At 56.3% G+C, this 24,826-nt stretch overlaps 9 protein-coding genes across 9 annotated transcripts; 5 read left to right on the top strand and 4 right to left on the bottom strand.

Annotated features, from left to right (window-relative positions):
- The first annotated feature begins 329 nt into the window (after positions 1-329).
- On the top strand, positions 330-3,302 carry K437DRAFT_256746 (aquaporin-like protein). Its single transcript, XM_013387597.1, has 9 exons — positions 330-1,771; positions 1,860-1,956; positions 2,051-2,114; positions 2,192-2,454; positions 2,544-2,558; positions 2,635-2,658; positions 2,733-2,824; positions 2,895-3,048; positions 3,134-3,302. Exons 1-9 carry the CDS (start codon positions 747-749, stop codon positions 3,170-3,172), a joined length of 1,773 nt encoding a protein of 590 aa, XP_013243051.1. The 5' UTR covers positions 330-746; the 3' UTR covers positions 3,173-3,302.
- Positions 3,173-4,567, bottom strand: K437DRAFT_256745 (chromatin associated protein KTI12). The gene is made up of 3 exons (XM_013387596.1): positions 4,075-4,567; positions 3,806-4,010; positions 3,173-3,729 (listed from the first exon to the last, which is right to left on the bottom strand). The coding sequence occupies exons 1-3, from the start codon at positions 4,503-4,505 to the stop codon at positions 3,364-3,366; spliced, it is 1,002 nt and encodes a 333-aa protein (XP_013243050.1). The 5' UTR covers positions 4,506-4,567; the 3' UTR covers positions 3,173-3,363.
- Positions 4,568-4,754: 187 nt separating this feature from the next.
- Positions 4,755-6,300, top strand: K437DRAFT_125818 (mitochondrial carrier). Its single transcript, XM_013387595.1, has 4 exons — positions 4,755-5,210; positions 5,284-5,482; positions 5,554-6,107; positions 6,194-6,300. Exons 1-4 carry the CDS (start codon positions 4,890-4,892, stop codon positions 6,206-6,208), a joined length of 1,089 nt encoding a protein of 362 aa, XP_013243049.1. The 5' UTR covers positions 4,755-4,889; the 3' UTR covers positions 6,209-6,300.
- Positions 6,301-8,228, bottom strand: K437DRAFT_125819 (uncharacterized protein). Its single transcript, XM_013387594.1, has one exon. The coding sequence runs from the start codon at positions 7,821-7,823 to the stop codon at positions 6,393-6,395; it is 1,431 nt and encodes a 476-aa protein (XP_013243048.1). The 5' UTR covers positions 7,824-8,228; the 3' UTR covers positions 6,301-6,392.
- Positions 8,229-8,774: 546 nt separating this feature from the next.
- K437DRAFT_256743 (uncharacterized protein) lies at positions 8,775-9,346 on the top strand. The gene has a single exon (XM_013387593.1). It carries the CDS (start codon positions 8,976-8,978, stop codon positions 9,246-9,248), a length of 273 nt encoding a protein of 90 aa, XP_013243047.1. The 5' UTR covers positions 8,775-8,975; the 3' UTR covers positions 9,249-9,346.
- An 87-nt stretch (positions 9,347-9,433) lies between these two features.
- Positions 9,434-11,531, top strand: K437DRAFT_256742 (uncharacterized protein). Its single transcript, XM_013387592.1, has 2 exons — positions 9,434-10,589; positions 10,687-11,531. Exons 1-2 carry the CDS (start codon positions 9,787-9,789, stop codon positions 11,462-11,464), a joined length of 1,581 nt encoding a protein of 526 aa, XP_013243046.1. The 5' UTR covers positions 9,434-9,786; the 3' UTR covers positions 11,465-11,531.
- A 40-nt stretch (positions 11,532-11,571) lies between these two features.
- K437DRAFT_125829 (uncharacterized protein) lies at positions 11,572-16,862 on the bottom strand. The gene is made up of 8 exons (XM_013387591.1): positions 16,502-16,862; positions 15,570-16,104; positions 15,218-15,480; positions 13,975-15,144; positions 13,588-13,894; positions 12,918-13,518; positions 12,266-12,853; positions 11,572-12,186 (listed from the first exon to the last, which is right to left on the bottom strand). Exons 1-8 carry the CDS (start codon positions 16,635-16,637, stop codon positions 11,680-11,682), a joined length of 4,107 nt encoding a protein of 1,368 aa, XP_013243045.1. The 5' UTR covers positions 16,638-16,862; the 3' UTR covers positions 11,572-11,679.
- A 714-nt stretch (positions 16,863-17,576) lies between these two features.
- Positions 17,577-20,801, top strand: K437DRAFT_125804 (uncharacterized protein). The gene is made up of 5 exons (XM_013387590.1): positions 17,577-17,898; positions 18,017-18,176; positions 18,291-18,300; positions 18,390-20,446; positions 20,526-20,801. The coding sequence occupies exons 1-5, from the start codon at positions 17,726-17,728 to the stop codon at positions 20,658-20,660; spliced, it is 2,535 nt and encodes an 844-aa protein (XP_013243044.1). The 5' UTR covers positions 17,577-17,725; the 3' UTR covers positions 20,661-20,801.
- Positions 20,732-23,851, bottom strand: K437DRAFT_125825 (uncharacterized protein). The gene is made up of 3 exons (XM_013387589.1): positions 22,983-23,851; positions 22,790-22,911; positions 20,732-22,726 (listed from the first exon to the last, which is right to left on the bottom strand). The coding sequence occupies exons 1-3, from the start codon at positions 23,702-23,704 to the stop codon at positions 20,943-20,945; spliced, it is 2,628 nt and encodes an 875-aa protein (XP_013243043.1). The 5' UTR covers positions 23,705-23,851; the 3' UTR covers positions 20,732-20,942.
- Between the last annotated feature and the right edge of the window lie 975 nt (positions 23,852-24,826).

Below are 24,826 nucleotides of genomic sequence, written 5' to 3'. Positions count from 1 at the left end.
ATTGCGCCGCATTTGTGCCTTCTTTGAGTGTGGAGAAGGATGGCTTCAGACTCAAGAAGAGCTAGAACACTGCTGCTGGACTGCTGGTGGAAACGCCGGGAAGACAGAGCCAAGAGGTACTTGTTAGCTCCTGCGCCCTGTGCTTGCTTGGCCCTGGTGTAGTTTTATGCAGGCCTGGATCTGCTCTGTTGTCCGTACCTTTCGAAATTCAAGCATCTGCCCAACCTTGTTCTTTGCTCTCACTCGTCAGTTCCTCCCCGGCAATCTTGCTCTCATCTAGAAACCGATAGTCATGCTTCTGCTACTGCTCTTCTTGGTGCTTGCTGGCTGTCTGCCTTCCGGTAACTTGTCCGCTGCCGACCGGAGTATCATACCGCGTGCCTGCTCTGCGCGGAAAACAAGGCGCCTAAGGTTGGAGCTTTTCGGTGTCAGTTGTAGACTGTGAAGGTACCGTTTGCAGGTACAGCCTGTGCCCACGTCCAGTTGCTGCTGCCCCACCTCGCAACCCCTTCTGTTTCTGCTTTACTAGTATCAAATTTTCTCTTGAGCATCTGATCCCGCACAAAAGCCATCCACGAGCTCTTGGGATCGTGTGACCCCCTTTTCTCGCAAGACATAAAACGAGCTCATTGCTTTTGCCCGACACCGTGCATTTGTCAAAGAGTCGCTCTATCCAACTCCCGGCTGAAGTCGCTTCCATCGTGCGAAGTTATCGCAGCAAGCTCAAGCAGCGGCAGAAGATCGCCATGTCGGATGAGTCAAGGAGTAAGGGACAGTCGGTCGACTTGCACCCGGGCGTGCCGATGCACGAGCCTGCGGGTGCAACGCCGCTGACGATGTCCTCTGGGCCGGACGAGGACAAGGAGTCCCTCTTGCAGCTACCGTCGAATCTTCCGAGCACAAACCACTCGCAAGTCAAGCTGGTCCAGGAGCGTGCCGCTGACGGTACCACGCAGCACGTCGAGCCAGGCCAGAAAGCCAAGGGCGAGGTGATGCAGGACGTCAAGACGACGAAGATGTACGTCAAGGACAAGCAGCCGGCCTACTCCCTCGGACACACCAAGAACGCCCCGTCGCTCGGGTACGTCGACCATGGTAACCTGATCGGCGTGGCCCACGCATTCCCCAATCGCAACGGCGGCAACAGTCGCGCCGACACCGCAGGCGAGCCGACCGCGTCGAACCCGGGCAGCCGCAGAGGGAGCCAGGATTTGAATCTCAATGGCCCGAACGAGCGTCAACTGTTGGTCGAGCAGCTCCGAGCAATCATCCACGAGGAGGTGCAAATGGCCAATCGCGGGCATGCGCAGGACCTGAAGGCGGAAACCGAGGACCAGCTCAAGGCCGCTGTCGAGGAGATTACCAACAAGCCAGCCCGCTCAGGCGACAACACTGACGAGCACAGCCAGGGTGCCAAAGGCGGCAACAACGCGCATATCTCCACCCGCGACGCTGCGAGCGACTACACCAAGGCGGAGATCTTGCCGCAGCAGCGCCATGACGGAGCCGTCATGGCGCTGCGGGCCGTCGCGGACGGTGTGGAGGCCGAGATGAGGGAGAATGACGCAGACGTCAACGACGACGCGGACTTCCCCAACCCGTGGGCGAAGCTCCGGTACCACATGCGCGAGCCGTTCGCCGAGTTCCTCGGCTGCTTCATCCTGATGATCTTCGGCGACGGTATCAATAATCAGGTATTCCTCTCACAAATGGTAGACCCTGCAAGCCAAAAGGGAAACTACTTGTCCATCTCGTTGGGCTGGGGTATCGCGTGAGTTCCAGAATGCGGCGTTTCTGCTTGTTGCAGCACTGCTTTTCCACACTCAGGCTGATGGATTGAAGCCTCTCTGAACGCGTAGTACAATGTTCGGTGTTGCCACTGCTGGCGGTATTAGCGGTGGACTGATTAATCCAGCTGTCACTCTGGCCTTGGCGGTATGGAGAGGTTTCCCTTGGGTACGTTCGCACAACCATCGGCCATGCTCGAGGCAGCGTTCGTCACTCAAGCACTTGTGCTGATGTCATGTACCTTGTGCTAATCTGTCCACAGAAAAAGGTCCCGATCTACATCGCCGCACAGATCGCGGGTGCTTATGCCGGTTCCATGTGCATCTGTGAGCTCCTCCCGTTCAGTGCAGTTGCCGCGAAACGCATACTCACTAGGAATCCAAACATCGCTTGCTGTGCCAAGATGGCCTCTACGTCAACGCGACGCGCATGGTAGACCCCAACCAAACGAAAGCAACCGCGCAGCTCTACACGACTTTCCCTGCCGACTTCATCACGACGCCCTCGACGCGAATCACGGGCTTCTACAACGAAATTCTCGCCACTGCTGTCCTGCTGATCATTGTGCTGGGCATTGGCGACGCGAACAATACCCCGCCCGTTGACGGCATGGCGCCGCTCGTGCTCATGTGGGCTATCACCGGTATTGGCGCGACGATGGGCTGGGTGCGTTCAAAGACGCGTCAGATCAAATATGGTTGTGAACGGTTGCCGCTGACACCGCTCTGGGCCTTTTGCGTTTTTGTCTTGCTTAGCAAACTGCGTACGCGGTACGTTTGGCCGAGCAGCTCCACTTGCAGACCAGCTGACAGATACTGACTACACTTGCTATCCTGCTCGAAACAGCTCAACCCAGCAAGAGATCTCGGTGTAAGTTCTGAAACCCCTGTTGCCAGTTGATGCATTTGCGGACGCTCACACTCTTTCATCAACATGTTTTGCAGCCTCGCTTGATGCTGTACACTGTTGGGTATAGTCCGGACTTACTGTGGACGTTCGATGCATGGTACTGGCTGATCGTACCGCTTCTTGGAACGTAAGTTGCTCTATGGCGACACTGCGATTTTCTACGACTGAATGCAATCATCCTTTTTGTATTCACAAAGGCTCGTCGGTGCCCAAGTTGGCTGCTTCATCTACGACTCGCTCATCTACACCGGCGCCGAGTCGCCGATGAACAAGCGCTGGCAGTTCTCGGACCTCGGCAGGATGCGGAGACGGAGACAGACTGCATCTGCCAGGAGGCCGTCTACCTCTCCGGTGCGTAGTGTGTCGCGAGAGATGTGAAGGGTCTTCGTGTGCCCCGATGACTAACTCTGGAACCCCCTGTCGTCCGCCACGTCAGGCTTTGGACACTATTGAGACGGCAGAATCGAAGGTTTGAGCACACTGCCCTTCTGTGCTGCGACGCTTACAATCTGCATCTGCTCGAATCTCTTTTCATTTCATCTCGTCATTTCTTGCAGTCTGCCGCTGTATTTCCACGCATCGTCATCTGAGATATATCTGTCATCTGCACTTGCGACCGCGTCCGCACACTTGTCTGATGTGCTCTGCACTGCAATCATAGGAGCTTTACAGTGACTCGCACAACCAGCTGGCGAATCTCTTCGCTATCTCCAGTTCCCCTGCTTCCTCGCTGTTCACTTCTGCCCTCGCAGCATCGCCGAGCACATTGACGCTCGCGTTGCCGGTACCGTGGGCACGCACAAACGTTCGTCGCAGCCGCTGTAAAGTCGGCAAGTTGACTGGCTTGGAGGTAGCGGGCAGGTTCACAGTAAGGGGCACCTCTTTTCCTGCTGATACCAAGTGCACCGATAGACGCACTTGCCCGCCGCTTTCGGGTAGCCCAAACGATTGTTGATGTGACAGCATCGCTGAGACGACAGCTTGTGACGCATGTTCCAGTATGGTCAGATAGCTGCCGGCGGTGGATCGTTGCTGCAAGCCAAGGGAAGTATAACTACATCAGTCTGGAGTAAATTTATACCGAATCTTATCAAACGCGGTAGCTCACAGCTAGAACTACTCCAGGTTTCTTCTTGGCCGCGCCGGAGGTTGCAGCATCCCATATCTCATCCAGCGGTAGTGGCTCTTTCTGCGCCTCGCTCTTTGCGGGTATGCCATCAGATGTAAAGGCGACAGACGGTACAATGAAGAGCGGCTGGTCCCACCGCACCATTTCATTGGGTTCTTCGTACCGCAGCAGCATCTCGTCGATTCTAGAAAGCACTGGAGTGAGCGCGATGGACAGAAAGGTGAAGGACCGCGTAAGGTGCAGCTCACGTGTCATCATCGTATGCTTCCTCTTCCCTGTTTCTTCGGCGCTTGTTCCATTCCTTGCACGTTTCTGGAGGCGCGTGTACTTGTACGGACACGCAACGAACGCCTTCTTCCCTCGCCGCGCACCATAGTTGGTACCGGAAGCCTTTAATGTTGAGACCAGCACCCCCATCAGCGATCGTGATGCAGTCCTTGCCCAGTGCTCGTGTGACAGCTGACAGGTAGGACGCTCGCGCAGGTTTCTCTAGACGCTGATTCGAATAGCACGACTTTTGGTTGTGCACCGTCGCATCCGAGACGACCTCAATGCGGGATACAGGCAAGGATGGTGCAGAAGAGGTTGACGCTATCCTCCGTTCGAAGTCGGCTACCAGTTCGACAGTTCTGGAGCTCCTGCCGGAGCTTGGCAGTCCAGACACGATGATCAGAGCCATGTCAGAGAGGTGCGATATGTGAGCAGTTGGGTAGCCTCCCCGTGTATACACTGCATCTGAACAGACGCCCTGGTGGTGTACGAGCCAAGGTCTTCGGATGCGAAGATGAGCAAAAGAAGGCCAGCGGCTGGTCGACGGTGGTCACCGCGCTGGCACCAGAACGGTGTCTTTCGGAGCCGAATTGGAAAGCGAGCGTTCGCGAATTGAACAACTGATTGTTACATCGCTGACAATAACTCACCTTCGCACGAGGATAGGACACAACTAACGTGATGTACACTCTCATGAACGCTGTTGTGAACCATAGATGGCGGGCGATCGGGTAAGGCTGAACAGAATCATCGGCCTTGCATCATCCTGTGTTGCTGAACTGGTTGCAGCAACATGGCGATCGAAACATCAGACGACGGGACGGTCTCAAGCTTGGACATCAAGGCTGCTTCATCGTCTCGCGTGAAGCTCTCAGATCCCACAGGAAAAAGCAAGGCCGCCGATCAGGATGACAGCAACTGGAAAAGCAATGCATCCTTCAAGGGATTCGCGGCTGGAACGGTCTCCGGGTTGACGAAGCTGGCTGTCGGGCATCCTTTCGACACGATCAAAATCCGGATGCAGGTCAGTCCGTACGGGACTTTCAAAGGACCAGGAGATGCACTCATGCAGTTGATCCGAAAAGAGAGAATATTTGGGCTATATAAGGGCGCAGTGAGTGAAGAAGCAGACATACTTGTAATTTGGCCGAGCCTGATATTTGAATGTCGCTCATGCACCGAGGTAGACACCTCCTGCAGTGGGCTGGGCTTTCACAGACAGCGTACTGCTTGGCTCGCTGCACAACTACCGCTTGATGTTCTCGCGGCTTACCGGCACCGGAGAAGGCACAGGAAAGCCATTGCCGACCTATTTTCATGCCATCTCCGGCCTCTTTGCAGGCTGGACCAATTCGCTCTTCACCACACCCATGGAGTTGATCAAATGTATTACACGCCAACGAGTACAGACGTCCCGTTCTGAGGGCTGACCGCTCCTTCTCTGCACCTTCTTGCAGCTAAGCTACAAATGCAGCACCAAAAGGTCCGATTCCACATACCAGGTCGAACAGCGGGCGGCGCGGCGGCACGTGAATTCTCAGGTCCAATCAACTGCGTCAGCCAAATCGTCCAGCACTCTGGTGTCCGAGGCATGTGGCACGGCCTGCCCGCCAATTTGCTCTTCCGCAGCAACTTTGCCATAATGTTTGGCTGCTACGACTGGATCCACGTGCAACTCTCGTCTTTGCGGGGCACGCGCTTCGAGATGTCCGACGCGATGCGCACCTTCTTAGCAGGCGGCCTGGCAGCCGAGCTGTACTGGCTCGTTGCCTTCCCTTCCGACGTGGTCAAGAACCGCATCATGGCAGACAGCCTGCGAGATCCGCAGCACGCGACTATCCGCTCGGCTTTCCGCAGCGTGTGGAACCACGACGGTCCGAACGCAAGCGTGATGCGGAGGGTGCGCACGCTCTATACGGGCTTTTTGCCGTGCATCCTCAGGGCGTTCCCGACCAACGCCGCAGCGCTCACGGCGTTTGAATGGACGATGCGTCTTATGGAGGCGGAAAATGTGAGTCCATCTAGCGGTCAGGCACCACATGGTTCTTTCGCGACTTGTGTGACTGAAAGATCATTTGCGCTCGGCCCGACTGACAGACAGCTAATCATTGATGCCAGCAAGTCGGCGCTTGCACACATGCCTTCACGGATGAACACCTCTGGGGTTTCCAAGTTAGACGACTCTTTTACCATTCATGACGCGTAGACATTAGCGCTACATCCCCACCCTCATCTGCACACTATGATATCTGCAACGAATCCTATGTGCATTGCATGGTTGGCGATAAGATCTACATCACTCCCAATCGGAATCCTCATCGTCATGTTTGGTCGCCTCCTTCGCTTTTGATTGGCTTTCGGCTGCCTCGCCACCACTGGAAGCGTCTTTGCCCACTCCTGCCTTTGCGGTCACAACTTCGCTCGCGGTCCGGCCGGGTGCTGCTGATACGGCTCGCGCTGGCACTTCGTCGTCGCTATCGCCCCAGCTGCCTGTTGGAGGACCGGTCGAAGTCTGCAGGCCGAACGCACTATCACTCTTTCCGTTCTCCGGCGCGTCCCAGTCGAAGTCAGCTTTTGACTTGCTTGTCTCTGGCTTCAGAGGCGTTGGCGCCGCAGCGCGCTCCAATGCGCCGCTAATGTCCTCTAGCCCGCCATCCTTGTCGGCGTCAAAGACGATGTCGTCTGCTTTGCTCTTCTGCGACTTCTGTCGCTTGCCTTCCTGCTGTTTTCCCGCTGCCTTCTCATCCGAGACCTGTTTCTCAGGCGGAAGGACTTGTACAAACTCTCCGGCAATGTCCTTGACCTCCTTGATAACCTCCTTGGCGAACTCTTCGCTCTTGCTCCAGTACTTTTCCGCCAGCGCTTGCGACTGTGCCCAGGAGAGGTGCGGAAGGGAAGATTGGATGGTCGAAGAAAGGTTGCTAATAGGAGTGCTCTCTGCCAAAGTTGAGCCTTCTTTCTCTGCACCATCAATTGACACCTGCTGTCCTTGCTGTTGAGATGCGTCACTGCTGATGCCAACCAGAGAGCGCTGTATCGACTGTACGCGCGGATCGTTCTGCAGCGACTTGGCCAAGTTGGAAAAGAGCGCAGAGGCGTGTACCAGTCGCTGCTCGATGTCGAAGTCGAACGTTGTCGTTGCTGGTGAGCCAGGGCCTCTGGATGGATCAGAGCCACCGACAATATCCCCATTGGCATCGACCATTGCGACGTTGTCCCCTCCGCCTTGCTCTATGCCTTCTTCCCCGCGCGCTATCCCGGACCGCTCGCGCTGCGAGCCCTTCTCTTTGTCGCCATCGACAGCATCTCCATCCACTTGCCGCGCCTTGCCTTTCCCTTTTGACTTGTCGCCGGTATCCCCTTGCGTTGCCGATGTGACAGAAATGGCGCCGCTCTTGCTCTCCTTCCTTGCGCGCTTCTGCGCCTCCTCCAAGCTCTGCTCGAAGCGCTGCAGCTCATCTTTGGCGACGCGCACGAGCTCCTTCGACTGCGTCTGTATGTTGGCGCGTGCCGTCTCGAACTTCTCGGCTGATATCTTGGAGATGCCGCCCCACCAGGAGGATAGGCCTGCTACGAGGTCCGTCGTGGCCTCTGATGTACCGGCGTCTGCGCTGCTCGAGCTTGACGCGCCCGTCGCAGTGGCATACACACCGCCCCCCTTGGTGGCATCGGACTGCTCGCTGGTGCATTGCGCCGCCGCACCTTGCGATACGATATCCGCGTCCATCTTGATAGAACGTTGACACCTTGCTGTTCGATCGCTCGAATTACACTCTTTCGCTGTCCAGCATGCAGCTTTGCATCAAGAATCTAAAGCACGAAGCAAGTAGGTGGTTCATTTACATCGAGTATTGTGGAATAAGGAATTGAGATGCACATGGTGTACAGTTGAAATTGACGGACGCGCAATTCGCTGCGACGAAAAGGGACACCGCGCCGCAACGGAGAGGCCACTGTGATATATTGCATACACTGAGACTCAGAGAGTTCTCTGCGCCTCTACCTCTACAGCTCGTCTCTTCAATGCGCCAATTGTGCACAGAGTTCGTAAAAGTGATAGGGATAACATACGCGCCCGTAGACCGCATGACGCAAACCAAGAACAGAGAGTAGCGTTTTACTGGGCGATGAGCTTGAAATGGACGAGACAATGTTCAAAACCGCTGTGCTTGAGGATATTTAAAATGCGAAACAGGAGAGTAAGCTGTACAGGCGCAATCATTTCTTCACCTCCACTGTAATGCGCCTCTTTCGATCAGTGGCAATATCAGAGGAGCCTTTGTGGCCATTCTCTTGAAGAATCCAAGCTCCTCGCCCAGAAAGGCGCGTGTGACCCCGCTCTCTGTTCCGTCATGTAGCCCCATTCACCAACGCCATGCTCAATCGAATCATCGCAGAACGATGGCATGGCCAAGATCAGGATCGAACATGAGCGCGTGAGGTTGGAGAGGCCGTTGACTATGGTAGCGCTGTGATTTCATTATCGCATCGGCCCGAGCGCGCGACTGAGCATGTCGCTTCCAGATAAGAAAGGAGGATGAGCAAAGTCGAAGACAGTTCGCCAAGTCTTGAAGTCATTACCCGAGAAGAAGTGCGGGAATTTACAGCCTCTACCCCTTGCATAAAGTTATCTCTTGCGCACAAAGGGTCTCCCAACTTCCCAGTACAAAGCTTGCGGCTCGACTGTGTATATATATTCACAGCGCCCATCTCACTTGCAATTGCACCATACGATGTGCCTCGCCTCGCGTCGACATCCTCATTCAGAGTCAGTTGCCCGACTCACATACACTGGCATTACTGCAGACGACACATGACTCCTTCACTATCACATTGCGGTGGAGAGCCGGTGGTACCCTCAACCCTAGGAAATCAATGCATGGCTGTGGCGGCGACCACAGCCCGCACGGGCGCGCCGCCTGGGACGCCTTCGCCTTCTGTAATATTTGTGGGCACGTCGCAGGTCGTGTCTGCGCAAGCAGAGCAAAGCAAAAATCCATGGTATCTATGCAACTCGCTGAGGCATGACACGTTGTCCTTTGCGAGCATCAAGCGGGTCGATTCACCTTCTCGCGGCTCGCTTTCAACCGCTTGCAATGGTTCTGCAAATGCCCCGCAAATTGGTTCCTTTCCTTTGGGAAGTGGCGGTTGACAAGTTCACAGATCCAGGCCCTCCTTCACAGGCCTTGTTTCTGCCTAGCGATCGCTGCACATGCTGTATTTTCTTTCGCTCCTCTTTAGAATAGTAACCAGAATGTGACTATCGTTCTAACCCCAGAGAGTCCAGGCGAGCAGAATGGAGTAAATCTTGTAAATCCGGTCTGCGTTTTGTGCGGGCTGGCCCCATTACTTCACATCTTAGGTCAGCACGCTGGCAAACAATCCCCGGCCATGCATCCATCGCACACCTCCATCCTCACCCATACCGACAGCAACACGTCCATCACGCGTCTTCAGTAGTAGGCGTCTCCACGCCGCGACGGCATCCATTCGACGCTTTGGGACGCGATCGCTCGCGCCAGTGGAGGGGTTTGACATCACAATCACACTGCCGGCACCCTTCCATATGACATATGTTCTGAATCGCGTCGTCAACGCGTCAATATTGCCTGCCCTTCTAGGCACTTATCACCTGACACGCGTGGATTGACGCTCAACGAAGAGCAAGTACAAAGGGTGAGCTCGATAAAATGAATGCGTTGCAAGATTCGCGCTTTCAACAACAAGGTGCAGCTGCGGCGGCAGCTGGTGGTGGTGGTAGTGGTAGCGGGCCTCTTTCGGGCGCTCGGGATTCACGCACGGCGCCATCGGTCGAGCAAGCAGAACAGCAACACGTCGAAGCGCAGCTCAAAGGACATGCGCAACCGTTTCAGCCCCACGCCCCCGGGCAAGGACATCATTTCCCCCCCCATCATCATCACCAGCAGCAGCGTCACGCGCTAGGCCACGGCGATCAGCAACACCAAGGCGATGCAGCCGATTCATCCTGGTATACGCAGTCAATGCCACCGGAGAACTGGCGCTCGAGCTCAGACGTAAGGGATGCGGAAAACTCAGCTGCAGCTGTCGCGTTGGCAGCTGCGGCTGCGGAGGCTTCGCGCCACGCGCATACGCATGGACATGGGCAAGCACAAGGGCCAGCAGACCCTGACAACCAGGGCCAGGGCCAAGATCGCCGGGGCACCGGACCACCTCCGCCGCCGCCGCTAGAGTATTATTCGCAGGAGCCAGGTGTGCCCGATTCAGCACAAGTACCATGCGCCGAAGGCTCCACCGTCGCTGGCGCGGGAGCAGCAGGGCCAGCTGCCGGAAACGGTACAGCGGCCGACCGCGATGCTTCTGTCCCAACCTGTGATGCAGCCGACCTGATTAATACTGCCGACGGGCAGGCCGTTTCCGGCAAGCGCAAACGCGGGATCAGAGATGTTGACCCGAGTAAACGCGCGGCACAGAATCGCGCTGCGCAGAAGCGGTTCAGGGAGAAGAGGGACGAGTGAGTTGAAGTCCCTCCACGTTTCAAACACGCAGGTTTGAAATATTCACACGGCCCCTTTGCTGATGCTCTCGCACTGTTTTCTCTCTGATCACAGGAAGTACCGCAGACTCGAGGAAGCACAGCAGACGTTCGATGCACTCAAGGCGGCGCGCGACGAGCTGGCTACGCAGCTGACATCCTTCGCGGCGGAGCGGGAAGAGTTACGTGCGCGAATCTTGGCAGCCGAGATGATAGCGAGCGATCTGCGGGCCGAGAGCACGCAGCTGCGCGCAGCGCTCGATGGCGAGGTCGAAGCTGTGTACACGCAGCTGCGCGAGGAGAACATGAACCTCAAAGGCGCACTACGGGCCTTTGCAGGCGGCAATGGCCAAGTGCAGGCGCAGATTCAGCACTCGGGTCTGCCAGGCGCAACGAACGCTGTCATCGCCGGCAACAGTACCAATGCGCCTGAAGGCGCTAGTGCCACTGGTAGTAGCAGCGGAAACCCGGAGGGGATCGAGCAGATCCTGCAGCAGTATCACATTCCATACCCAGGTTTCACTCCTTCCGCTCCTGCTGCGGATGCACCTGGCATGACGACTGACCCAACCGGCGCGACTGCATCGGCGACGAACACTACTGATACCTCATTGCAGCCGCCTGGGCAGTCATTGACATCAGCACCCGATGAGAAGTCAGCGCCAGCACCAGCAGCTTCCGGCTCGCAACCCGCCGGCGGCACCAGCCTTGTCCCTGGTCTTGGCACACGTGCCGGACCGCTCGACCACCTCGTCACGGCTGCTGCTTCGGCGCCGCGAGCAGACACGTCCACGACCGCTGGTGCAGGCAGGCGCCAGACGCGAGGGTCAACAACGACGGCGACTGCGTTGTAATTATTTCCCATAGTATCATGCTACAATTTTTTCGGAGCGGTCTCTCTCGCATGCATTATACGCATTCGCCAATGCTATGTACCTGCGCGCACAGCGCAGTGCCTGTCATGCTCCATTGCCTCTTCGCATCCAAGCTGACAGAACGGCAAGGGTTGAAAGATCGGACAGGTTGCAAGAGTATTCATCGATGTGCCAGATACCGAAAGGCACATCGATCACGCCTGCTTTAACGGGTCCGTCACTTGTATCGACGTGTCTTGCACAGTCGCAAACACTTCAGGCTTGCAACGATTGCAGCAAACATTGGCGCTGCCACCACAGTTCCTACCCTTCCCGCCCTGCTCCTCCGCATCACTTTCACCAACGCCATGGCCGCTGTCTGGTACAGTCCACCAGTAGGGCGAGTATGGCGTGCCGCATTTACAGCATCTTCGTAGGGGCGGCAGGTGAGCGTGGGCATGATCATGGTCATGGTGGTATTCAGCGGAGACGGTGCTCGCGTCACCGGTATGGCTGTTGCTCCGACTGCTCCGGCCGACAGCGCCGCGCGGAGTCGCGCGCATCGATTCATCCACGAATACGCTGCTCGAACCGACTGTCGCGTCTGCACGTCGTGCACGCCGCAGTAAAGCGAAACTGCTGTCCACTTCCTTGGCAGCGGTGTGCGTGTGATTCAACGCCGTCAGGTGTTTGTGTGTTCGTGCGAAAGCTTGAAGTGCAGTCTGTGCAGCGAGGGAAAGGAGTAAAAGAGTCATCAGCACTTCTTGAAAGATATGGCTTTGCACAGTGCTTGAAACTCACAAGACCGGTGGCTGGATCCGTCTCGGACATGTCGTACAGCGTCTTTGCCTTGGCGGCGTCCTTGTGGTCTTGACACCAGATCAGTGCTTTCATGTTGCCCGTCTCACTCTTGAAGGATACAGTTGCCGTCTGGTCCCTGCGAACGCTTTTCACAGGCTTGATCTCGAAGCCAAAGAGATAAAAGGGCTGAGCAGCGTAGGCGCACGATACATGAAAAGTCTTGCGGCAGCCTTGCTCTGCACAAGACACGCATGCGCCTGTAACCTCGCCGCAAATCTCGCACCTAGCTGAATAACGCCAAGGAGGCAAGTTGCTAGCGCCTTCCACGAGGGACAGAGTTTCGGTGTTGGAGAACAGGCACTCGGCAATATAGATGGAGCAAAGGATGTGAACCCAGTTGTGGTACTCTGTCGGCTTCATCACCTCGAGAGGCGTGAGTGGAGGAGGCGCATTTATGCTCGATTCTTTCGACGTTGCCGGTTTACGACCCCGACCCGAGCCAGGACCCGTGAGTGGCTTGTCTAGGTTGCTGAGATTGCCCACATTGGCGAAATTGCGAGGTAAAGGGCAAAGAATGCAATAGGGTGACTGAAATGCAGGACGATTCTCATTAGCATACCCGCCCGGAATTCTTTAAAAAGCGCAAGCGTACCAAAAGATGCTCTCGATATCTTTCATTGCCACAGGCATCGCAGAACCACTGATCCGCCTTGAGAGCGTCATCCGAGCAGCCATAACACCCTTGATGTACGCTCATGGAGCAATTTGCACATTGCACAAGCTTTTTCTTTGGCTCTAGCTTTTTGCAAAATGTGCATTTCGTAGGCTCTGGGCGAGGTGGCGGAGGTAGAATTTCTGGCATGGAGGGCTCTTCCGTCTTGTTACTCGCTTGCTGATCGACCTTGGTTTTCGCAGCTTTGGGTGGGGGAACACCGAGTCCAGAATCATCGGGCGCTGGCCGCTTGTTAGATGTGATCGCATCGAGAGTGTTGAGCTCTACGGCATACTTTCGCCAATGGAGACCACAGTCCACACACATCGCGCGATTTGGCCATACGTACGGGCCCTTGTACCACACGGAGCTCTTGGTCGTCTGACAGAGTGTGCACGAAAGCACGCCATGTGAGCCACCACCGCCAATGATGGACAAGGAAGGTGAAACGGCACGACTGATCGCATGGGGCCGCTCAAGCTCATCTGCAGCTGTAGTGTTTCCTTTCCGTTTCGCCTCCCAGATAGCTCCATACTTGCGTCTGTTCAACGCAGGGTGGAGTGTAAGCCATCGTGCTACAACAGCATCCGACAGAAAAAAGTATACTCACCCTTTGTGTGCATAGAAGGCTCGGACAAGGTCTCCATACTTCTTCGAGGGGATTAGTTTCTTGCAGTACTTGAGATCTAGCGGTGCCTCTCGCACGGCCGCCTCCAAAGCTTTGATCTCCCTGGCTGTCCATGTGGTAATTCGCAGATCTTGCGGGCTACTCTTCGTGAATTCGGCAAGGCCTGCTGGAACTGAGTCCTTATGCCGACAAAGGAGCATCAGGGCACGGTTCATCAAGTCCACATTGAATTCGTCAATGCCGGCGCTGACTGTCATATGCTTCTGGGCAGCCCGCAGAAAAGCACCGACTGCAGAGAGAAGACAAGGACAGAGCGTGGACACCACGTCAGAAGTCTGCCATTGGAGGAAGAAAATAATAGCCACTCACCAAGTTTGTCAGAAAGCCCTAATTCCGGCGAAAATACCACTTCAACCGTCTCATCTGAGCCTCTATTAGGAAGAGGTGAGGTATCCGGTACGGGCGTGAGGTCCGGAATATCCGCCGCCGCTCCAGCTACCGCTGCTTCTGGCGCATCCGGTGGGTGCAAGCTGGAAGTTGTGGGCACGGCATTTGGAAGCTCGACGGTGCCGACAGCAGGCGAAGCGCCAGGAGCAGGCGAAGCTGCGTGTGATGAGGGCTGCTTCTTTGGCGGGCGACCGGGCTTCCGCCTGACAGGGACGAAAGGGCCTTCGGGTGCTGGTGAGGCCGCCATGCTGTCGGCTGCTGAAGGAGCCGAAGGGGGTGGAATGAGTACCGCGGGTGCCGGGCTGCCTCTTGCTGAAGAAGGCCCTTCCAAGGCGGCACCGTCCTCGCCAAACACGCTCTTGCGCGGCCTCCCTGGTTTCCGTTTAACCGTAATAATCGTTGACGGTGCCTGAGCAGCTAGCTCCGGCGTGGCATCTGTTATTGGTGTTGCTGATTGGGTAGCGTAATCAACATTAGCAGCGGACCCATCACCTTCCTGGTATCGATTCTTCGCAGGGCGCCCTGGCTTTCGTTTCGTGGACACTTGAGACGACGCGGAAGTAAAAGATACGATGTCGGCTGCCGCTGGCGTTTGCTCTGAAGGGGTAGTGGACGCTGACATGGACGAAATTGCTGTCGCAGAGGCCAGGGTGGTACATGACCCCGGTGGGGGCAAGCCGATTGGCGTCGACATTTGAGAATCAAGTGGCTCTAAATCAATCTTCTTCACAAGAGGCTGGCCGTTTACAACAACAGAAGCTACTGTGCCGCCGCCATTGACGTGCTTGGCTTCATCTTCGGCTCCTTCATGTTTGACAGGCTGCACCAGCTCTGCCGATCGCTCGCCTTTGCCGAGCTGAAGCTGCTCTTCCCATGAGAGTAGGTCTGTTTGGAACTTGACACCGAGACGCGTGGTCGCTCGCGGGTAGATCGAATCATACGGATCGAGAACGTCCATAGCATCCGTGTGTTGACCGAAATACCTGTAAGGCCACTTGTTGAAACACCTCGTTCCCTTTAGATCGGCGACTACGCGCTGCGGTGCGAGGGAACCCTCGGGTGTCATTGTGTCTCGATTGATCTTCGTTCGGGCTGTCAAAGCGGCCGGAATGAAGTAAGTACCACAAGGAACAATATTAGACTGGAGAATAGGTTGCGAGCGCACCTCTCCCTTTCGGCCATCCAGCTTTGGCCTTGACTGCTGTCGTCTCCGGCCCGCCTTTAATGGATCCTTGCGAGCCCGGCAGACGTGACATGCCCAATGATGTAGAACTGCCAGACTTGCCTTCCTCGACAGCCAATTCGTGCTTTTTTGTGCATGGTGCACATGTCCAGCTGTAACCCTTCGCCGGCTTGGCGGAGAGAGGAGGGTTCAGGCATCGCATGTGCCAAAACTGCTTGCACGTGTCGCATCGTACGGACTCAGGGCTGCCGGGAAGAGGGGGGCAAGAATGAATGTGAACGGTCGAATCACGGCCTTCGGGGAACATTCAGACGGGCTTTAGGGCGGAACTTACCTGGATGCCCATTGCTTGCAAGTTGCGCAACCTCTCAACGCATCGCACAGTTCACTCTGCATTCCTGGCTCGGCGATAATGAAAGAGTAATGATTCCGAAGAAATTCAAGCACCTCTGCTGGGGCGTTGCGCAGCTTTTCCGTTGGGATGATATCGTAAAAGCGATGGATGTAGCGATCGTAGAGTTGATGGAAATAGAATCGACCCTCTTGCTTCTTCCAGATGGCCAGATCTGGTGCGGAACCGTCGCCGACATGGTCACGATGCCTGACCTCGCATGTACCGCGAATATTCTCGAGGGAGAAAATTTCGGCGTTCATAGTAGCGACGACGAGCCGCTGATCATTGTTAATGCGCAGCGAGATGTCCCTCGAGCGCAGGAACAAATTCGCGCGAACGTGCAGCCGGTTGACTCGTCCTGTCGACGGGCCTGGGGCGGCGAGGTCGGCGGGAACCATGACAAATTCCATAACACGACCAATGAGGTAAGGCTCGCCTGCACCCGGTGACCATGGCGGGGAAATATAGATGAAATCTGAAAATGGTGAAGAGAGAAAAGGAGGAAGAGAAAGGCGTTGCGTATCGTCAGCATCCGCCAATCTAAATGTCAGAAAACCCGAGCAGCCTTTGAGCATGCGTATCAACGGCCGTTGCAGTATTGATAATATGTGGTCGTCTAATAGAGGGTTGAGTATTTCTGCTGAAGATCATTGCTTCCCCTGCGCCGCCAAGGGAAGCGATGCCAGTAAACGGTGTCACTTTGCGTGCGCTGCTGAAGTGGCACAGCGGCGTGGAACACATTAGGCAATGCAAAAGCAGCGCATGTCTGCTGTGCACGTTTACCAGCAGCACCCATGATCCGAAACATGCAGAATTTACGGAGGAGAATAACAAAGGAGCGAACGAAGTGCCATGCGAAACAAGGAACGTACCATTGATGCTAATGTTCCGTCCGTCACGGAAGGCGACCGTGCTGACGGACGCAGTTGGTCGCAGTATCGGCTGAACCGTGGCGGCATTGAGCGGCGCCAAAGGGTTGGAAGCCAAGGTGCTCGCGGTTGCTGACATGGTCGATGGTTGCTCGCGGCTGGGAATCAATGCGTACAGATGGCCGGACCGAAGCGGAGCTCACTTGCCACGTATCAGCTACCGCGTCGGCGATGCTGCCCGCGCGCGATTGGGCGGTCGTCGCAGCGGCAGCGAGGTCGAGAGCGAAGCCAGGAAAATACAAAACGTCGGCCGTCTCGTCGGACAGCTTCCTGGACGAGTGGGATGGTGCAGAGCGTCGCCCCTGGGTGGAGGGATTGTCAAAAGAACGCCTAGATGAGGGCACAGCCGTCGCCGTTCTTTCGACCAGTGGAGTAAAACTCGCCGCCGGCTGGAAAGCACGGTCGCTTCACTGCTTCAAATCTACCGTAGCGTCGCCAACACTGTACGGCCCATCTGTGGAGGGCGTTCTGTATCCGTCGCAGAAGCGAATGAAAGAGCAAGTTGCGGTGGAATAGATGATACGGAGCGAATGCCAACGATAAAAAAGCTGGTGGACCCAAGTGCAGAACCGCCAAGTGCGCGTTTGCGTCGCATGTGCGGGTACACGCCTTTTTCTAACTTCCAACTTTGCGATCGCCGGTCAAACGACCATCGTCTCCGCTCATCACCAAGCCGCTGGAGAGCGTATCTTATTCGTAGCGGCAGCGCCCTCGCCTTCACACAACCTTCGAATAGGGTGGGCTACCATGCAGCTCCGTGGCATCAGCTTCAAAGCGGAACGGAGGGAAACACCGCGTTCATGGCTACGACTTGAGTCGACTGCTTCTCTTCGTTCGGCAACCATACAATATTCTGTCATATGAGCCATAAATTACTTTGATTCCAAGCTGCTGCTCCCTCTCTCTGTATCAGGTTGAAGAGCTTGCCCTTGGCGGCGTGCTACGCATTCCGAGCTCCATGAAGTTCAACCGCTAGAACAGAGAGAAGCTGGCAGACCGAAAGAGAAGTCTGCGCCAGAAAGAAAGAATGAAAGTGATCGAGAGATGGCAAGAGTGGCCGTAGTGAGACACTGGGTTAGTGGCGCGCGAGCCGCGCACTCACCATAGCAATCGCATGGGCCCCATCTGTTTATACAGACACCACCTCATAGCCTACCCTGATGGACCATGGAGCAAGCTCGTTGCTATACAGTTTGCCCAAGCTCAATATCGCCTTCCATCAACAGCAAGCATCGAGAGCACCTCCAGGCACGCCTCCGTGACCAAGCCGCGAGATTGCATTGGCCTCTTGTGGGAGGCCAACGCGGCTGTCCAAAGGAGGCGCACCTGAAGATGACCAGGTCAGTGGTGCCGTCATGATCGAGGCCCCCCTCCTTTCCATGCTCGATGCGCAACGCGTGGTCTCCCTAGACAGGACCTTACTCATAATGTCCATCCTTCTGTGCTTTGATGCTATAGAGACTTTGCATTTGTATCATCTGAGCCAGAGACGGTCAAGACGCCGATCAGCATCTGGCATCACGAGCTGCGCGACCTGCTCCAGCCCACGGGGAGTAAGGATCAACTGCTCTTTGTTAACGACTACCGGATCCATCTGGTCGACTTCTCCTCTTCCAAAGTAAGTCAAACTATATACATTGCAGGACAAGTGCGGAATACCCAGCACTGGCTAACCGCAATTCAAAACCTTGAATCTTGCCGCAAACCTTCTGCATGGGATCCGAACAACTAGCCTGTGTCGAGTGCGTATACCCAAAGGCACTCAATTGAAGCTAGGACGAATTTTTGCCTGTTTTGTGCTAACACACTACTGATTGATCCATGTGTTTAGCCTACTGCTCCTTGGACTTTCGGCCTGTGTGCCTTGCTTGCGCTCATGGTGTCGTTGCCGCTGGCGGCCAGCACGGCGAACTGGCTCTCCGACCACTCCAGGATTTAGAGCGGCAGCGCCATGGCAGCTTGGCGGCAGCAGGTGCAAGCGGCAGCAGAAGTAGCAGTAGCAGCAGAGCTCCGCGCATCGGAAATTACCCGCTCGATGGAAGCGCTCCATCTACCCCTGTATCCATGAGATCGTCCGCGAATGAGATACAAGAAGCGACGAGCCAGCAGCATCGCGCGCCCCTGGCCTGGGCGCTCAATCATCCCACAGGGGGGAGCATCAACAACTCCATCCACATCCAACCCGACGTGCCACCGCCACCACCGACCTCGAGTCAATTCGCGACGCCTGCATCTTCGAGACCATACTCAAGACGTGGCAGCTCCTATACATCGACGTCAACGTCGTCCTCTCCTTCACGGCGCACGTCATCGACAATGAAATGGCGGAGAGACGCTCCTTCGGGGACCCTTAGTCAGCAGCGGCACCAACCGGAAGACGGTGATGTCGCACTCGCCGACCCGCTGTTCGAAGAGGATGTGGCGTTATTGGAGTCACGGCCCGGGCATGATCGCCGACGCTCCGGCAGCCCCGTTCGGGTTGGAGCAGGAGATTTTGGTCGTGGAGACGCGAGGGGCAGCAGCGGCGGCATACGTTTGGCGGATCCATCATCCCAGACTCAGCAAGAAAATGGCCGCGTCCAGCTCGGGCCGAAGCCGGTGGCGGGTGGCGTGCGGGTCATGGTCAATAATAACGATCAAAGCATCAAAGGCTACCGACTGCGTCATCCGAGCTCTTCTCTTGGCGCACAAGGACGGCTGGAATCAGGTTTGCCTGGCCTGAGCAAGATGCACACGCTTCACTTCCCCACCGCTATCAACCACTCCTCCTTGAGCCCGGACCGACGCACCCTGGTCGCCGTCGGCGATTCACCTGACGTCTTTCTATACAATTGCGACCCATCGGGGACTTACTCCCAGATCGCAAAGTACCAGACGACCGACTCCTCGTTCTCGACGAGCTGGCATCCGGACGGGACGAAATTTGCCGTCGGCTCGCAGGACGGCACCGTGAACGTCTGGGACGTGCGCAGTTCTCGGCCCATCGCCATTCTCTCCACGTCCTTGGACAACTCATCGTTCCGTCCGCGAAACGCCGCGCGCATTGTTAAGTTCTCTCCCAAGGGGGACATGCTGGCTTTCACAGAACACTTCAGTCATGTCCACATTTACGACACCGAATCATTCACGCATCATCAGCGCATCACCCTCCCGATGGCTTCGAAGCTACCAAGCGGGATGTCCCACGAACAGATTGACCCACCGAGAGGCTCGGAGAGTCGCACGGCGTCTTCGCGGTCCAGTGGCTCACATGGATCGGATGCACCACGAGCGAGTAGCGCCGAACGAGTTCCAGCCGAGGCCGAACCTGTGCCTTGGAACATTGCGGAGGTGCAGATGGCGGAGGAAGAGGAGTTGTTGGACACGCATCGGTGGTCTCCGGCGCCCGTAGAGCCGACGACCGAGGTGCGCGACTTGTCCTCTCCCAGCGACACAGAGCACATTGCAGACGCCTTCCGCGCCGTCAATGGCCTCGCGCGACGCAGCAGACAGCTCTCCGTTCCGTATGGCGCGGGTATGGCAGGCTCGTCGAACACAACAGCAGCGGCTGCAATTGTTGCTGCAGAAGCAGCAGCATCTGCATCAGGATCAGGATTAGGAGGGCTTTCGCGCCCGACGCGTCCTTGGTTGACGTCTAGAGCGGCCACGTCTTCCGCGAACGTGCTCTCTCGGCTCTTGGCCGGTGCACCGTGGGAAGAGCGCGCTGGGGTCGGCGCAGGTTCGGGGTCGGGTACGGGTGCAGGTATTGGCCAACAGCATTGGTCTGCTGTCATGGAACAGATGGTGCAAGAGGAGCTGCAGGGCGAGAACAACCTCTTGCGCGCACGTCGCCGCCTGCCGCTGCTGTACCCTTCATCATGGGATCGTGCGCGTGGAGTGCGGGAAATGGTAAGTTTGATGCTCGTCTCCTCTGGGAACCATCCAAAGCTCCCCCTACCGTTCCTGACCTTCTGGCACTCTTGAACAGCCCGATTTCATCGACATCTCCGGTCTCTGCTGGGATCCAGCAGGCGACTATCTCTATGTCTCCACCACAACACTCATCGCTCGTTACGAGGTCCTCGACAAGCGCATGTCGTTCTCTGGTGGTGGTCTACTCTGATCGAACCTCCTTTTCTTTAAGATACAATGTATTTGACATGTTGCTCTTTGTACGAAGAAGACAGGGGTTGTAATGCTCTTTGTAACGCTGCTTGTTGTACAATTTGCTGTTCTGAAGGGTCGTGAGTGTGTTTGCAAAAAATGCTGCTAGTGATCAGGTCCTTGAACGTGTGAATGCTGCGAACTCGATGCTTGATTAAAGAGAATTGTGGAGGATACCTGTCCAGAGGGGCGACGGGGGCCCCGCATGCAGGTTGAGGGAGCCTGCTGTGGTAACTTGGGGCTAGAGAAGTTGGGAGGGTGAGCGCCGGACGAATGCGGCGGGAAGCTGAAGAGGCCAGTGATCGACGTGTTCTTGTGCATTGTTGAATGGCTCTTGTTGCCACGCGCCTATTTCCGAGATGTCCCACGATGTCGGAGCGCAGCTGGCCACATCAAGCATCCGCGGTTGCATGCTTGGCTGCGCTTGTTGGTTGCAAATGTATGACTTCACCGGACTGGCAAGGGGAAAGTCGGCAGATGCCTGCTGCTGCAACACTTGCTCTTGCGCTTGACCGGTCGCGACAAGTTGACCTGCCCACGAGGTCGGCACAGCCGAGGGAGCAGGATTCCAGGTTGGCGCCTGCGCATAGCTATTGTTTGGCAGGTGGTACGACGGGATGCCTTGCGCCACTCCGGACGCGAGCTGGTAGTACGTCAGTGCCCTCGGCTCGCGAACTTCTCTCGCCTGGAATGGAGCCACGAGCATGTTGGGTGTCTGTGAATCATGTTGTGCAAAGAGCGAATGATAGTGGTTCATCGCCGCTGCCGCTGCTGCTGCTGCTGTTGCTGCATCTGCCGGTACCAACGAGCCTTCCCGTGCCGTATCGCCAGTGAAGGTGAAGAGAGAAGTCCCGGCGCTCGAATGGCCGCTGTTGGCTGCTACAGTTCGAGGGTGTGCGGATGGGCCAGTGAACAACGAAGAGCCGCCGGCGTGAGCGAGCGGTGACATTTGACGCATAGTTGATCGCCGCATACTTCGCAGGTTGTAGTTGTGAGCCGGAGCCGCACGCATGGCACGGCCGTGTTGCTGCTGTTGCTGTTGGTGGTCATTTGAAAGCGGCGCAGCCAGCGAATAATACGGGCGTTGAGCGTTGTCTGCCGAAGCTGCAACGCGCTTCGTCTGCGATACGTTCCAAGTAGGGGACAAAGCGGACCCCTGCGAGCTGCTGGTATCACTCTCCAGCGAGCCGAAAGTGCGTTTGTTGCCTGCGAGCCCATGGCTGCTACCAGGTGCTGATGCGGTCACAGGCGCCCAAGAAGCGCTGTGCAAAGGTGGTGGCATAAAAGACCCTGATCCGTCACACCAGCTCGATGCCGAACGGCGCCTGCTTGCTGACCAAGCCTGCGCGGCTGAAGCTGCGTGGCGCGAGCTGTCATCGAGTCGCGCAGAGGGCGGCGAGATGGAGATCCGCAGAGCTCCATTTGGTGCAGATGTGTGTGAGCTCGCGCCGGGGGAGACCGCATCGGACCAGAACCTGCTGCTCGTGACGCTGCTGAGCTCGCTGGTCGCACCGATGGTGGTATCCCGGCCAATAGCAGATCGAGGTGATGTGACAGGTGCGACAGAAGGAAGCGGCGGTAGACCGTTAGGTAAATGCAGATCGAACGCAAAAAGTGGGGGTCGGTAACTGTTGGAGAACGCCCGTAGCGGAGAGGAATGGGCAGATGCAAAAGGCGGCGCCATGCTTCGCAGCGGCGAGGAAGTTTTGCTAAAGTGTGCAGGCTGCGTTCCTGCGAGGGACAGGTCGAACGCCCCTACGCGTGGCTGCAATGACGGCGATCGTGTGATTCCCATCCATGCCGATGCTGATGTCGACGTTCGGCTACTCGTTGCCATAGTCTCTTTTTCTCTCCTCGCTAACGATTGCGTCCTCTGCTCGGTGATGACTTCGAGCCACTTTGTCCAAGCCATAAACTCTTGCTCGGTGACGTGAATGCTCATGCCAAGACCACTCCAGAACTCAATCTCCATCCTCGTGATATCATTAAGTCTCATGTTTGAGATTTCTGACCAAGTCTTGTTGGCTGAGGGGTTCAACAGCCATCAGCATTCACTCGGCGTACTCCTCTTGAGAACAAATCACGCACTGTATGTGTTGTCATCCAGGAACTTATTGGCCAGCATCAGCCCCACAATCGCCAAGCGATACTCAGATCCTTCTCGCCCTTTGACATGTGGATGCATGGACTTGAAACGGTAAATGTAGAGGCTGTCCGAAGGAGGCGCGAAAGATCTTTCAATGACTGAGATTCATACGCCATAATTAAATGCTGGACTCACAGTGCACAAAGGACAACAGACATGGAGAGCTGCGTTGTGTTAAGCACCTCTCTTGCGAACGAAATGAAGCTGGCTTGCGGTTTGAGCCGGATCATAGCAGAGCGTACAAGCGGCGAATGCGAACTCGGTGAGCCGGTGAAAGCGCGCGGAGGAGCTTGGCCTTCCGGCTGCAGATCACGCCTCTTGAGCTCCGCTACGAATTGGACGCTCATGCTGCCATTAGGAGCGAAATGACGGTTAGGTGAATTCTTCTGTCCGGTCGGGAACGTTGGACTGAGCGATGGCGTGGACGGCGCAGGATGCAGCGGGGCGTAGCTAGCCAGCGGACTGTGAGCTGGTGTGACAGGCTTCGGGATGACACTGGGCATGCAAGGTGCAAACCAAATATAGCAGACCATTTTTGCGAACCAATCTGCTAACTTGACCACTTCTGCAGACTTTTTGCTCCGGGTCGAAGCAGCTGATGCTCCTGCCGCTGGCCGCGTTGCGCCTGAGCCCGTGATTGAGGCAGCTATCGCCTCGCAGCCCTGCTGTGCTTGCAGCCCGTGTTGATCCTGGTACTGGTGCTGACGCTGACGCTGCGAGGCGTCGCATGGCCAAGCCTGAGCAGCTGTTGTGCCCATGCCGCCGAAGGAGAGCTTTCGCTTGAGACTTATGCTCGGCTCGCCCATGGTATGCTGCTCCAATATGTCAAAGGTCATGGTGCTTGCCGGTGGCAGCATGGCTGTGGACGGAACTGACAGGTGAGAACCATTGGCTGAAGTCGAATCGAGTATACTTGTAACGCTTCGAGGAGGGGCACTTTCTAAAGCACCGTTAGCATGAAGGGCTTCCGATCCACGATGTCCAACGCGACCGGGCTGTCAACACTGCACTCCGCAGGCGATGACCTGAGCATGAGCATGCTTCTTTTCGCCGTCCATCGCGGTGAGCAGAACGCGGGGCCATGTCGAGTTACTGAACGCAAGCACCGATGACAGGGGAGAGTGCTTTATAATCAATCGCTGCGGTCTTCTTCAGCTGCTACTGCTGTTTAGCATGCACAAGCCTCCCCAAGCTTTGCAGCTTGCTTTGCGCGAGAGAGACGCCGACTGGCGCCCAGCTTCGCTTGGGCTGGGCTGGGCTGGTGGCTCATCGTTGGCGCCGCGTGAACCGACGATATTCCGAACAGTATCGTTCCACGAGAGCAGAGACCCAGCAGGGCTGCAGAGGGGGGTCATGCACACAAAAAATACACACATCTCCACGTGTCTCATCTGCAAATCTGCACTTGCCCGCATGATGCACAATCGCACAAGCATCCGCCGCCCAGGTCCGGCCCTCAAACTCTCACAGCCGGAAGGGCGGAGACCACACTGGTAAAGTACATACGTACAGCGTAGATGACCGATGACCAATCCTGCAGCTAGATTTTTTTCCATCCAAATGACCACACCCTGTCTCCGGTCTGCCGTTCGGCTCCTGCTCTCTGTGCACCTTTTTTTTTCGCAACAACTGTTGCAGCGGCAAACGTGCAGTGGAGTGTGACAGTGGACGAACTCAACAGAAGAGAGAGGAGCCAATAGCCAAAGGCCAAGCCGCAAGCGAACAAGCCGCATTACTCTTAGCCGCAGCCGCGCAGCGCAAAAGTCCAAAATGTTCCACCGCTTGTCGGGCACTGCGTCATGGACTGCCAGTGAGATGGTCTGCCTACATACCCATGTAGTGCCTGCCAGGCTCCTTGCCATGGCCACCGATGGTTGATGTTGCTGATCGCGGTGCTCACCTGAGTCCACCCTCCACTGTTCTCAGCTCCACTTGGATTGTTCGGTATGCCAAGCGGACAGTCTCGGCAGTTCCGCAAG

The sequence above is a fragment of the Tilletiaria anomala genome (genome assembly GCF_000711695.1).
Source record: "Tilletiaria anomala UBC 951 chromosome Unknown K437scaffold_45, whole genome shotgun sequence".
Lineage (NCBI taxonomy): Eukaryota > Fungi > Basidiomycota > Exobasidiomycetes > Georgefischeriales > Tilletiariaceae > Tilletiaria > Tilletiaria anomala.
This window is presented reverse-complemented; position numbering and strand designations above follow the sequence as displayed.